The 12,208-nt window shown below is 35.5% G+C and overlaps 1 protein-coding gene across 1 annotated transcript in view; it reads right to left on the reverse strand.

The window, feature by feature from the left end:
• FBN2 (fibrillin 2) overlaps positions 1–12,208 on the reverse strand; it is a 245,668-nt gene that overhangs the window by 70,680 nt on the left and 162,780 nt on the right. The window contains exons 20-23 of the mRNA XM_061188122.1: positions 7,625–7,744; positions 1,797–1,934; positions 1,154–1,204; positions 553–678 (exon numbers count right to left, since the gene is read on the reverse strand). Coding sequence (XP_061044105.1) covers positions 553–678; positions 1,154–1,204; positions 1,797–1,934; positions 7,625–7,744 — 435 coding nt within the window. The remainder of the gene's footprint in view (positions 1–552; positions 679–1,153; positions 1,205–1,796; positions 1,935–7,624; positions 7,745–12,208) is intronic.

A 12,208-nucleotide genomic window follows, 5' to 3' on the forward strand; every position in this document is an offset into this window, starting at 1 on the left:
AAGGTGGAAGCCACCCAAGCGTCCATCGACAGATGAGTAGACAAATAAAATGTGGTACATACATACAATGGAACACCGCTCAGCCTGAGAAAGGAGAGAAATACTGATACATGCTACAACGTGGATGAACCTTTAAGACACCACACTGAGTGAAACAAGCCAGTCACAGGAGGACAAATATCATATGATTCCTTTCCTATGAGGCACTTAGAGTAGTCAAATTCATAGAGACAGAAAGTAGAAGCAGGGATGCCAGGGGCTGGGAGAGGGATAAATGGGGTGTTAGTGTTTAAGAGGTACAGAATTTCAGCTGGGGAAGATGCATTTTTGAGATAAGTTTGTGAGTAGTACTAACTTTCTGTATTACACAGAAACCATTTCATTTAAATTCATTCACTTTAAAAATATCCTCTGGTGAGTTTCCCCCAAATATCTCACTTAAAGCAAGTTTTCCAGCTATAGACCAAAGAGTTTTGGTCAGGCCACTATCCAAAAAAATAAGAAAATTCAAGCTTGGTTTCATGCATAAAACACAAGAGAGCATGGACTTACCCAAACACACACGGCCAGTTCCATCCAACGTAAGGCCTTCAGGGCACTCACAGTGAAAAGATCCTTTGCTGTTGACACAGCGTCCATTTGGGCAAACGCCAGGAAACACCTCACACTCATTAACGTCTGCAGGGAAATGAAGCAAGCAGAGAGAGAAAGATGTTACAAGTAGAAAAAGCAGGTGTAGTCTTACTTCCTGTATAGCATATTCATTCTGCAATACAATGTGGATTATGACTTGAGTTAAGCAGAAATATTCTACAACGAAGCCACCGGGTTTCCTGGGTACCAGCTGTGAAAACTACCACAGCCTTGCCCGTCCATAAAACACATCCCAGACATAAACCTTTGCCAGCTGTTCTGTGCCTTAAAGGCTAGTGATGTCCTCACGAAAATTCACCCAACGGCATAAAGAGGAGAAATGGGAAATTCTAAGCTGTTTCCTAAGAATATTATTCTAAAACATTTGTTGACTACATCTAGTATTTTTATTGAAATTCCAAGGCTTTTGAAAGTGATAAATATCTCCAAAGTGTGAGAGTGAATGTTAATTTTAAATACTGCTCTAAAGACTTACAATGTCATTCAAGAATGCACCCACCTTCACAAGTAACACCTTTAATCCTGGCAAACCCTCTTGGGCAAGCTGTATCTGTGAGAACAAAGGACACACTTTTACTTCATTACAAAAAACACAACTGTCTTAAGCTCAAGAAACAGTATAATGGAATCTAAATTGAACTAAATAAAGACCACAATCTGGGCTTTACAGGCAAAGGACTCCAGCTGCCCTCTGTTCAATTCAGTGGAGCACATAACATGCTGTGGTAACTCCATCGGTGTTGACCCATATTGAGATTCTCATAATTTTTCCTACAATTTCCTTTTGCTTTCACTCTGTCAACCGAACCACAAGTAAACAAAGGATTTAGAGAAAAGAGACATCATGCTCTACCGGGACACATGCAAATAAGAATATTGGAGGATACTGATAGTCACCCAGTAGCTAAATTCTAGTTGATTCCCTTCCTTATCCAAACTATTCAGAAGGTCTGCTTATAGTAAAAGGATAAACCAAATACATATTTCAAGAAGTGAATACATTTTACCAGAAAAGACAACATGTTGGGGAGGGTAATGATCTTATGGTCTTCTTCATGATGGAAATATACAGAGAAAGAGATGCCTATTGAGGAAGAAGCTTTCCGATGAGAAGCCCAGAAGCCCGCTGGCCAGGCTCCTACCTAGTTCACACCGCTCACAGGGGCTCCCCCAGGCGGCCCCGAGGGTGGCACAGCATTCGGATTTCAGAGTGGCTCCGTTGATGTTCACCTCACAGCGGTTGTCCTGGATGTTGAGCCAACACGTCCCTTTCAGGCTGTCTGAAAAGGAATAGGAAATAGTGGGGAGCTCTCATCTCTGAAGAAAATAGAACTCAGTTCTATACACCAAAGGCATTATTTAATAGTATTAAAAAACAACACCATTATTTAAAAAACTTTTTTATAGACACATTTACACGTACATGCATTTAAATATAGCATATTACATACATGAAAATTAAATATGGTACTGTATATATTTCACACGGTATGATAATTAATACAATTATATCTATGGGTATTCTAGGAGCAGCTGCTACTGCCCATGATTTCGTACTGGGATTTGCAAATACAGGGCGTTACTGTTATAAGATCATTACTTGTATGAAAAATATTCATAAGACTTATTCTTTATGGCAGATACTTTGATATTTGAGATTTTATCAAATAACATTCTCCAAATAATCTCCTTCTCTCCTAATTCCCCACCAAATAAACCACACACAATTTCCGTTCTGTTGGAGAGAAGCCAGTATTTCTCCAACCGAAGATAATTATTTGATGAATAATTTGAAAAAAAGAAATCTTAAAGATAAAAAAAATAAACATCACTTATAAAACCACCATTAAGACACACCAGGGCTAATATTTGATGTATTTTCTTTCAGGCATCTTTTTATGATACATATGTATAGCCTTATCTCTAGTTCAAAACATAACACATGTTTATGATCAACTACTTGAAGAAATAGTAGAGAAAATATAAAAATCACCTGTAATCCAACCATCCAGAGGCAACTACTCCTAACTTTTTAGACTATGTTTCTACATCAGATTTAAGTTCTTCCTTAAATGCCCATTAAAAAACCAATTTTGAAGCGGAGAAAAGGAATCCAAAGTTGACATGGCAAATATTAATTGGGTAAAATAAATCGTATGTGAAGTTTTCCTTGCAGTACTGTGGCTCTCAGTTTACTGTGCATAACATTACCAAGCTTCTTGTTAAAACGCAGACTCATAAGTTTCCAGGTGTGTGGCCCAGGAGTCTGCATTTGACAAGCTCCTGAGGTGATCCCTCTGCAGGTGATGTGTAAAACAATTTAACAAAGCTTAATAGCGTAGTGTGGTCACAGTCTTGGAAAACAATAAAGAAAAAGCCTATTCTTACAGTATTTACTTTATTTTTTTTTCATTTTTTAAAATAGACTTTAATTTTTAGAGCAGTTTTAGGTTCACAGCAAAATTGAGCGTAAAGTACAGAGTTCCCATATACTCCCTGCCCCCTCACACACGCAGCCTTCCCCACTATCAATATCCCACATCAGAGTGGTACATTTTTTACAGTCAACGACTCTATACTGCTATAAGTATCGTGTACAGGTTTTTGCATGGACATAAATTTCAGGTCATTTGAATAAATACTAATGAGTGCAATTGCTGGGGTGTATGGTAAGAGTATGTTTGGTTTTATAAGAAACATCCAAACTGTCTCCAATGTGGCTGTGCCATTTTGCATCCCTCCAACAATGAATAAGTTATTGTTGTTCTACATCCTTGTCAGCATTTGGTGTTCTCAGTGTTTTGGATTTTCACCATTCTAGTAGGTGTGTAGTGGTGTCTCATTGTTTTAACTTGCATTTCCCTAATGAAATATTATGTGGGCATTTTTTCATATGCTTATTCGCCATCTGTATATCTTCTTTGGTGAATTATCTGTTAAGATCTTTAGCTTATTTTCTAATTAGGTTGTTAGTTTTCTTATTGTTGAGTTTTAAGAGCTCTTTATATTTCAGATAACAGTCTTTTTATCAGATATGTCTTTTGCAAATATTTTCTCCCAGTTTGTGGCTTGGCTTCTCCTTCTCTTGACCATATCTTTTGCAGAGCAGAAGTTTTTAATTTTAATGAAGCCTGATTTATTAATTACTTCTTTCATGACTCATGCTCTTGGTGTTGTATCCAAGTCATTACCAAGCCTAAGGTCATAATAAATTAATATAAACATAGACATTACACCCTTCACAAAAATTAACTCAAAATGCATCATAGACCTAAATGTAAACTACAGTATTTACTTTAAAACTCATCTAATAATAAGGGCAAATATAGTTATACTGCTAAAATCAACAATAAAAAGAAAATACAACCAGAAACACAGAAAGGGAATTGCAGTGAAACCAGCAGGCCCATGAAGGGAGACGTTGTAATCTGATTCCCTATGGAACAAGGTAGTGGGTAAGAGGACATTACCTACAACCCAAGCCCTCTGGGACAGAGGATAAAACAAAACAAACAATTCTGTCCTTGACTGAATACAAAAAGTTATGGGGCAAGGATGTGGGGAAGAAATAGGCGGTCTGTTTGCTTTTTTCTGTTTTGAGATTCAGTTTGGATAAAAACTGTGTGCAAATGAAAAAGATTTGCTCATATGCATTTGTATCAGGTCTCAAATTACAGGCTTTTATAGGTTTAAACCTGTATATTCCATAGCACAGAGGAAACAGAGATGCTTGTGTAAGGCTACTGTGTATTTAAATGGTCTTTTAAGGACTGGGTTAATTACTGATTTATCACCTTGGCTGTAGTCATTTTAAGTAAGATATATTGTAATAATATTTGCTAATATTTATTGAGGTAGCAACAAGCACTGTTAAAGGCTTTCCATGTATTAGTTTATTTACCCATTAAAACAACCCTATAAGGTATGGACAACTTGCAGGTGAGAAAACTGAGGCACGGGGGTCAACTAATTTACCCAAGTAAGGTCACCCAGCTAGAAGAGTGTCAGCATCAAGATTCAAACCTGCATTGTATGATTTCAGAGGCTTTACTCTGCTTCTGTAGGCTGGTATTGTATCAACACTGAAAAGTCCCCAAATCCATACATACACACACATATACAATCCATCTCTATCTCCTGATTGTTTTTCTTTTGTGTGTGTACCTATATACCTACACACATACACACACACACACGCACACACACACACAGAGACACAATATAGATGTAGTTATATAGTCAGAGGTTGGTTAAGATCTCTGAAAAAAATAAGGCAGGGAAAGCAGATAAGCTAGAGGCTACAGTAAAAATCAAGAAGAAAAATAATGGTGGCTTGGATTGGGGGTTGTTGATCTTGGTGGTGAGAAGTGGTTGAAATATGGATAAACTTTAAGTACAATCAATAGGATTTACTGATGGATTAAATGTGCAGTTTGAGAGAAAGGCATCAAGGATGACTCCAGGATTTTAGAGGCTGGCAATTATAAGAATGGAGTTACCATTTGACATGACAGAAATGACTCTAGTAGACACAGATTTAAGCTGCAAGATAGAAATTTGGTTTTAGATATGCTAAGTCTGAAATGTCAACTAGACACCCAAATGGAGACACTGTGCAGATAATTAGAAATACCAGTCTGAAATTAGCAGACAGATTAAGGATGGAGAGAGAAATGTGAGTCAATGTAGAGGCCATCTAAGCATGAGTGTAAGACAGAGAAGCAAAGAGGTCCAAGGACTGACCTGTGAGACATTTCAAATTGGAAAACAGGAGAATATGAAAGATTTAACAAAGGAAACTGAGAAAACGGGCCAGAAAACTGAAAGGAAAAAAAGAGGAGGCCATAAATGAAAAACTTCTTGAGAAGGGATGAGTGATGAACTGTGCTAAACACTGCTAATAGGCTAAGATGAGGAGCATTGCCCCTGTCGTGTCCACGTAATTTAAGGACAGAACGCAGATCCAGGCCAAAGATGAGGGAAATTGGACTAGATTATGCAGAGCTATCAGATGTGAGCAGTGTAATGCAGGAAAGATTAACCAAATTTATTGTTCTATTATATTTAATCACTTCAACCAGCATACAGCAGTCTCTTCAAGCAGTTTATAGAACAGTTCAAGATTGGTTTATACTTAGGAAGTTTGCATAATATCTTCTAAATCCCTAAATATTCTTTGTATCTAACTAATTCATGTACGTTCTGACAATTTTAAATTTTTAATTTACATCAGGGAATTTTTATCCAGTTCTAAATTTAGAGATTTGGCCCCTACCAAGAACAGCTTGCAGGCTAATTACTGATTAAAGCCGTTTGACAGTCCTATTAAAAAGTACATTCATAATATTTCCTAAGTATATTTTACTATTAACTCCCTTTTTAAAACTAGAATTCTGTTTTTAATAAAAAAAGAAGAAAAAATGATGTCTAAAATTTAAAAATATTAAGTAAATTTCTTTCTGAGCAGCTTTAGGCTGGGATATTCAAATTTGATCACAATGAATGAAAACACGTAACACTTTGGCTGAGAAAAATATGGTGGTGTTTAGGTGTCCAACATAATGACTTGGAAATAAAAAGTCTTTGTTCCTTTTCATTAATAACTATAAGGGTAAAGGCCAAAATCATAGACATGTTTATGACAAAGCAAAAACTAAGATATCTTTGATGCTCAAGTGGCATACAGAGTTAGTTTTCTGAGACATTAATTGACTAATGCTGAGTTCATTTCCTTTGCATAATAAAACGAGTCTATCTCAGTTGGAAACTGTGGCTTAGCAAAAATATTTCTGCCTTACCAGATCCAACCCACATGTCCTCCCCCCGAACCAGGAATTCTGTGAGAAAAAAAGTAATGCCCTAGGCAGATGGCAGTCTATTTCCTAGTATGGAGAGCTGAGCAAGGCTCAAATTTCACCAGCTGTACCTCACTGGGAGACGAAGAGTTGGCATTTCCAAAGGGAAGGTTTTCATTGAAACTTTGGACTTGGTCAGTTCTCCTCCTGTGACAAACAGGTACCCTAAGCATCCAGCTAAATATTGCTAGCATCAGACATAATACTGAAAATACTATTGTCTTTGGAAAATACTAAGTTGAAAATTGATACTGAATAGATAACAAACAAAACCAGCCAATTTATTTGGCACTATGTAAAACTGAAACATCTCCCTAACTACTTGGAAATACATATTTAGTTCCCTGTAGAGGTGGATACTAGGTAATAATATGAAGTATGTATACCTAGCCAGTGTAGCCATAGACACTAGAAGCAGGAAAGAATGACTGGGGTCGTTTTTTCCCTTACATATGCTGAATGGTTGCTTATAGTGATAGATCAGACTATTTCATTTTATATATCTCCTATCGTCTTTATCAAAAACTGACCTTATATGTTTTGAGATACATTGAAAGATGTCTTGGAAGTTTTGGAATCTTTCTCTCTTAGAGATTTCCCAAAGCAAGAAAACAGTTATCTTCTCTTCCTTGGAGCTCATAAATTTATGATTGATGGGAGAAATGAAAAAAAACAATAAATTCTTTCTATTTGTTTAAAGTTTAAACTCTTCAAATTCTTGTCTTGTTAACTGAGTCCAAATGCGATCACATTTCTGTTTACCATTGAAGGTTGTTTATAAAAAGTATGCAGTAAGGATTTGATTGTATTGATGCCTAAGGCATTCCTGGGGAATGAATATAAATATGTGTGTGGTATGGAAATGCTTATAACGTATAGCATAATATATATACTTATAAGAAAGGAACGCTTCCCAGAATCTAACAAAATTTAAGAGCCTGTCCAGTTTATGCTATCATGTTGTACTCCTATCTTGATAACAAGAGAAAACAACTAAAGTAACTCCTAATTATTAGCTTCCTGTGATCATGTTCTGTTTTTATCCACAGAAGTCCTGAGGTCTCTGCTTATCTTTGTAGTGAAACTGAAACATCAGCACCACGTATGAATCTTACCAATACAGATCAATCCTGTAGAGCTGAGTTTGCTGCCAGGAGAACATTCACAATTGAAAGATCCAAGGTTGTTCCTGCAGGCCCCATTGACACATGGGTTGCTTTCACATTCATTTATATCTACAATCCAGAAGGAAAAGATTCTGTTAGAGCTGCCATGTGTTTCTGGAAAATATTACTCCAACAAGCCACGCTATGCCAGAATGTCTGGTAAACTTGGCTCTTGTAATTTTAATATGGTTCTATGAGGCATAAAGTGAATGGGGAATGGAGAAGTGCATTTTACAGTGTGAATACACATGTGCATGGCTGGGGACTCAGTAGGACTACAGGAATCAGCCTATTTTGAAAGGGTTTAGCATCTAAATCTTCACCGTTTCACTACAACTTTACATAAATTGGATTCATTTTCTCCTATAATGAGATGTAATTTTCCTGTGGGAAATTTGAATTCTGATTCCATGGAAAGCAACATATTCCTGGGCGCAGTGTGTGCTGTGCACAAAAGTGACTGTTTCTGTCATTTGTGGCTCCGAGAGGTTTTGGAAGAATTTAAAAAGCCTGTAGTAGAGACAACATATCACAATGCTGGTTTTAATTCCAAATTTCTGGATACAAATCAGGAAATAAGGGATGAAATTTTAATACTGGGTACAGCATTCTCCTCTAGCCCTTATCCACCTTCCCGTTCACATTTCCATGTTTGGTGTGAGACATTTTTAAAGCACAACTGATTGTGCTAAAATTAAAAAGAGAAAAAAATCTTTTAATTGTTTTAAATAGACCTTTACCATCATTAATTTGATCTGAGTCCTAAATCAAATCATATACCATAATCTAAACAATTCCTGTTGACGGTCAGAAGTATGACGGTCAGAATTAGAGTATGCCTATGTTCTCAAGTGGTGACTAAACAAAATGTCAAGCCAATAAAGTTAAATAGTTTAACATGAGTTAATTAAAAATAAATACAAGATTTAGCTAAAGTGTTTAGAAACAATATCAAAGACTGACCTTCAATATAAATTAAACCACTCAATTTAAGGAAGAGAGACGTGGATTTCTTTCTGTATTTGGTTAACTATCTGAAACAGGTCAACATACCTCAAGATTTTTTTTGTTGAACACTACAGTTTCCGAGTTCACCATAATACTTATTTTTTTCTAAACACCTCTTTGAATTAAACATGAATACTATATATACCAAGGAAAACATGCAAATAAATAAATAGAAGATTGTAATGTTTACTCTTGAACATCTCAAGTCAAATATAAACTAAACTGGTTCTGAAAAGGCAGGGCTCACTGATTTTCAAGTCTGTGGACTTGAAATGCAAATTTAAAAATCCATGTGGAAAACAGTTATGTTCCTTCTTTGCTATTTCAGAACTACTAAAGAAGTACCCAGGTATTAAATGAATTCTTCAAGTAGAAATTGTGTGAAGAAATATAAATGCATTTTTCTTTCAGGTCATTTGTAGCAAGAAAGCCTCTTCAAAGAAAAATACAAGAGCAGGTTTTATAAATATAGCACAGATTTGGAATGAAAACATCTATTCCAGAGTACTAAAATTCTTTCAATAAAAACACAATGTAAAAAAGAAATCAGCCAAAAAAGCAGCAGATACCTAATCTGAAGACAGATGATATATCACCTACTAATTTTATTTGTAAGAAGCTCCCCAAAAGAAAAATGTCAGTATCATATACTTTCAAAATCCCTATTTTATATTAAGCAATTATGAACTCAAAAACTATAAACACATGCCATGACAGCTACAAATATAAACTGTTTAATTTTTCTTTAAATACAATGTTTTTATGTTATAAATGTCGTGGAACCAGGAACTGAAACAGTTCACTGTACATTCCTGGAAATAAACTTCAAAGCACATCTGGTTTACATTTAACTAGTTATGTCACTGGAAACACAATCTAAACCACAGTGCTTGCTATAAAAATTTTAACTTTCACAGACTCTCAGAGCTCAAACAAAAAAAGTAAGATAAATTTTCGTAACTTCAGTTTGAAATATCAGAGAAACTTGATCACTGCTATTTATTACGTATTTAAAATAGCCTGTTGAAAACATGAATGACAAGCAAAATTACTGAATAAAGCAAATATATAGAGAGAAAGCTAGAATCGGCAATGAATTGGCTGATAATTCCCTGCCTAGTCTTTGGAAATTAGTTTAGAAAGAATAGCATGCAGAGAACTGCTTCAGGCAGACAAATTTATTGTGTGAATGCAAGACTGGAAATAAGGAGGACACCCAAGGGAAAAAGATATCCGTGGCCTGCAGGTCTATTTCTTTTTTGCAAAACACTTAATAAAATGCAAATAACTTAATAGTGGGAAGACAGTGTAGAAATAACAGTTATTTGGTTGGATTTCTCACAATAAATCATTTTTATTTCCACAGATGTCATAAGGCTAGAACCAAAATATTTCTCTATCATTTCTCTTTTATTTACATAATATGAACTTCTTTCTTATAAACGACAGGTAATAAAACATATTTCGTATTAAAGAAAAGGCTCAGGTTTATCAGGAACAATTATCCTTTGGACAAAATAAGTAAAGACCATGTTTTCTAACCATCACTGTTGCCTGATTTGGTATTAATATGCCTTAATATTTATGTAATCATCCAATGTCATACTATCAAACACCATTAGCTCCTACTCTTCACTTTTTCACGTTAAGTAGGCGAATCCCTTTTATTTACCCTTTGGTATTTCACCTCTCAGTACCCTTCAACTTCATCTTACTTGTTAAAATGGAAGAAATATGCTATAAATATTGATGATTTGGTATGCAAACCAAACTGACCAAACTGAATCAGACACCAACCATTTAGTTCCCCGTTATGTGTCTCCCTCACAATAACACCAAAGGGTACTGTCGCTATGGACAGGGAAACCAGTCCTAATAATCATCAGCTTCCCAGTTAAATCAAGATGATATCCTTAGCTATTCTTGCTTTCAGAGCTTCCTGATATTTAACAGAAGCTTATCTTCCAAGAGACAATAGATAAAACTGATAAAGGGCAGTGAGAAGGAAGTGTAGAAAGTCGGGAATAAAAACAAAACGGAAAGAAACACAATTCTTGAAATCCCTTCTCCCACCCTCCAAAACACTCATGGAGTAAATATGGCTAGAATTTTTTTTCTTTTACAAAGTTTCTCATGGCAATTTTGAAGGATAAGAGGTGTTGAGGGGAGTGAGTGCTAGAAAATAAAGACTCTGGTTGAATACATTTAAGAAGCTTAGGCTAATTTAAGCACATATTATGTGAAAATATTCAAAATTCTTAAGTGTGCCCCCTGTCATCCCCGCTCATCTATGGACAGGATGAATCTTCAAGTACTTTAGTTGGGAATGGAAAGTGCGCTTTTCTTTGAGCAGCTCCTGCCACAGGTGGTGGATAGGAGGGGAACTCAACAGTTATCAGAACTAAGTTCAGAAAAACTGCATTTTATGCCGAGGTTTTCTTTTTTCTTCCCTTTTTTTCTTTCTTCAGGTTAATTACTGCTTTTCAGTGGTCCCTCAAATTCAATCCAAACTGAGAATTGCACTTTGTAATTGCATTTCATTGACTTCAGCTAAGTCGTCTGTGTTCTGGCATCTTGTTTGAGTCCTAACTTGTTTCTGTTCATAAGAATGTTTTGAAGTTAAACAATAAGATGAAAAGAATGTTAACATCTTTTTGCATAATATTACTATTGCAGTTTTCTTGGCTATGAAGTCACTAGGAAACAAATACTTTAACAGATAAAAAAGGGCTACTCCAAATAACTAAAGATGAAATTTTTTTTTGAAAAAGTTACTATTCAGAAGTAGTTTTTGGATTTGAGAATGTCATGGGACACTTCTGTAGGCCCACACAGTGAGACTTAAAAGGAACAATGACTAGTAGTCATACAACAGAGTATTCTGAAATACACAGTTCTTTGATCAAGAAACAAAAACATAATTGAAGGCACTCATTGCTCAGCTGGTATCTACTGAAAATGAGGCCTTTCCTAAGCATTTAACTCATTCATGTAACTTCCACTGAAGAAAAATGAGCTCAAAAGAGAAGGAAGACGTTTTTAAACAGTGATTCACGATCTTTAAGCCCAAATTATAACTTCAAAATTTTCAAATGCAAAGGACAATTTTCTTGGACTATAAATTTAATTAAGGTGACCATTTTTACTCAAGCCCCAAATATTTTCTGGGCCAACCTCTGAGGTCTATCAATCATTTCATAAATAAAATGCCAAAGAGCTGACTTTGCCATTACAGTGCAGGTTCCCCCAGGCTAATGTGTCATAGTGGTTTTAAAAAGGGAAAAACAAACAAAAATCTGACATTTTATTAGCAAGTAAAACAAATTGGCTCCTTTCACTTTTTTTTCCCCATTAAATTCAAAATGTTTGTTGATATTTCATCTGAATGGGACAAAACTGATGGTTTTATAAACTGGGTTAGGTGCATGCTATTTCTAAAACTGGCAGATTAGCTGAAAGAGATTGTAAAATTTAAAACATATTCAAACAACATTCTTTCTGCTCTATTGCTTCATAACGTACTTG

The sequence above is a fragment of the Eubalaena glacialis genome, chromosome 4 (assembly GCF_028564815.1).
Source record: "Eubalaena glacialis isolate mEubGla1 chromosome 4, mEubGla1.1.hap2.+ XY, whole genome shotgun sequence".
NCBI classification, from domain to species: domain Eukaryota; kingdom Metazoa; phylum Chordata; class Mammalia; order Artiodactyla; family Balaenidae; genus Eubalaena; species Eubalaena glacialis.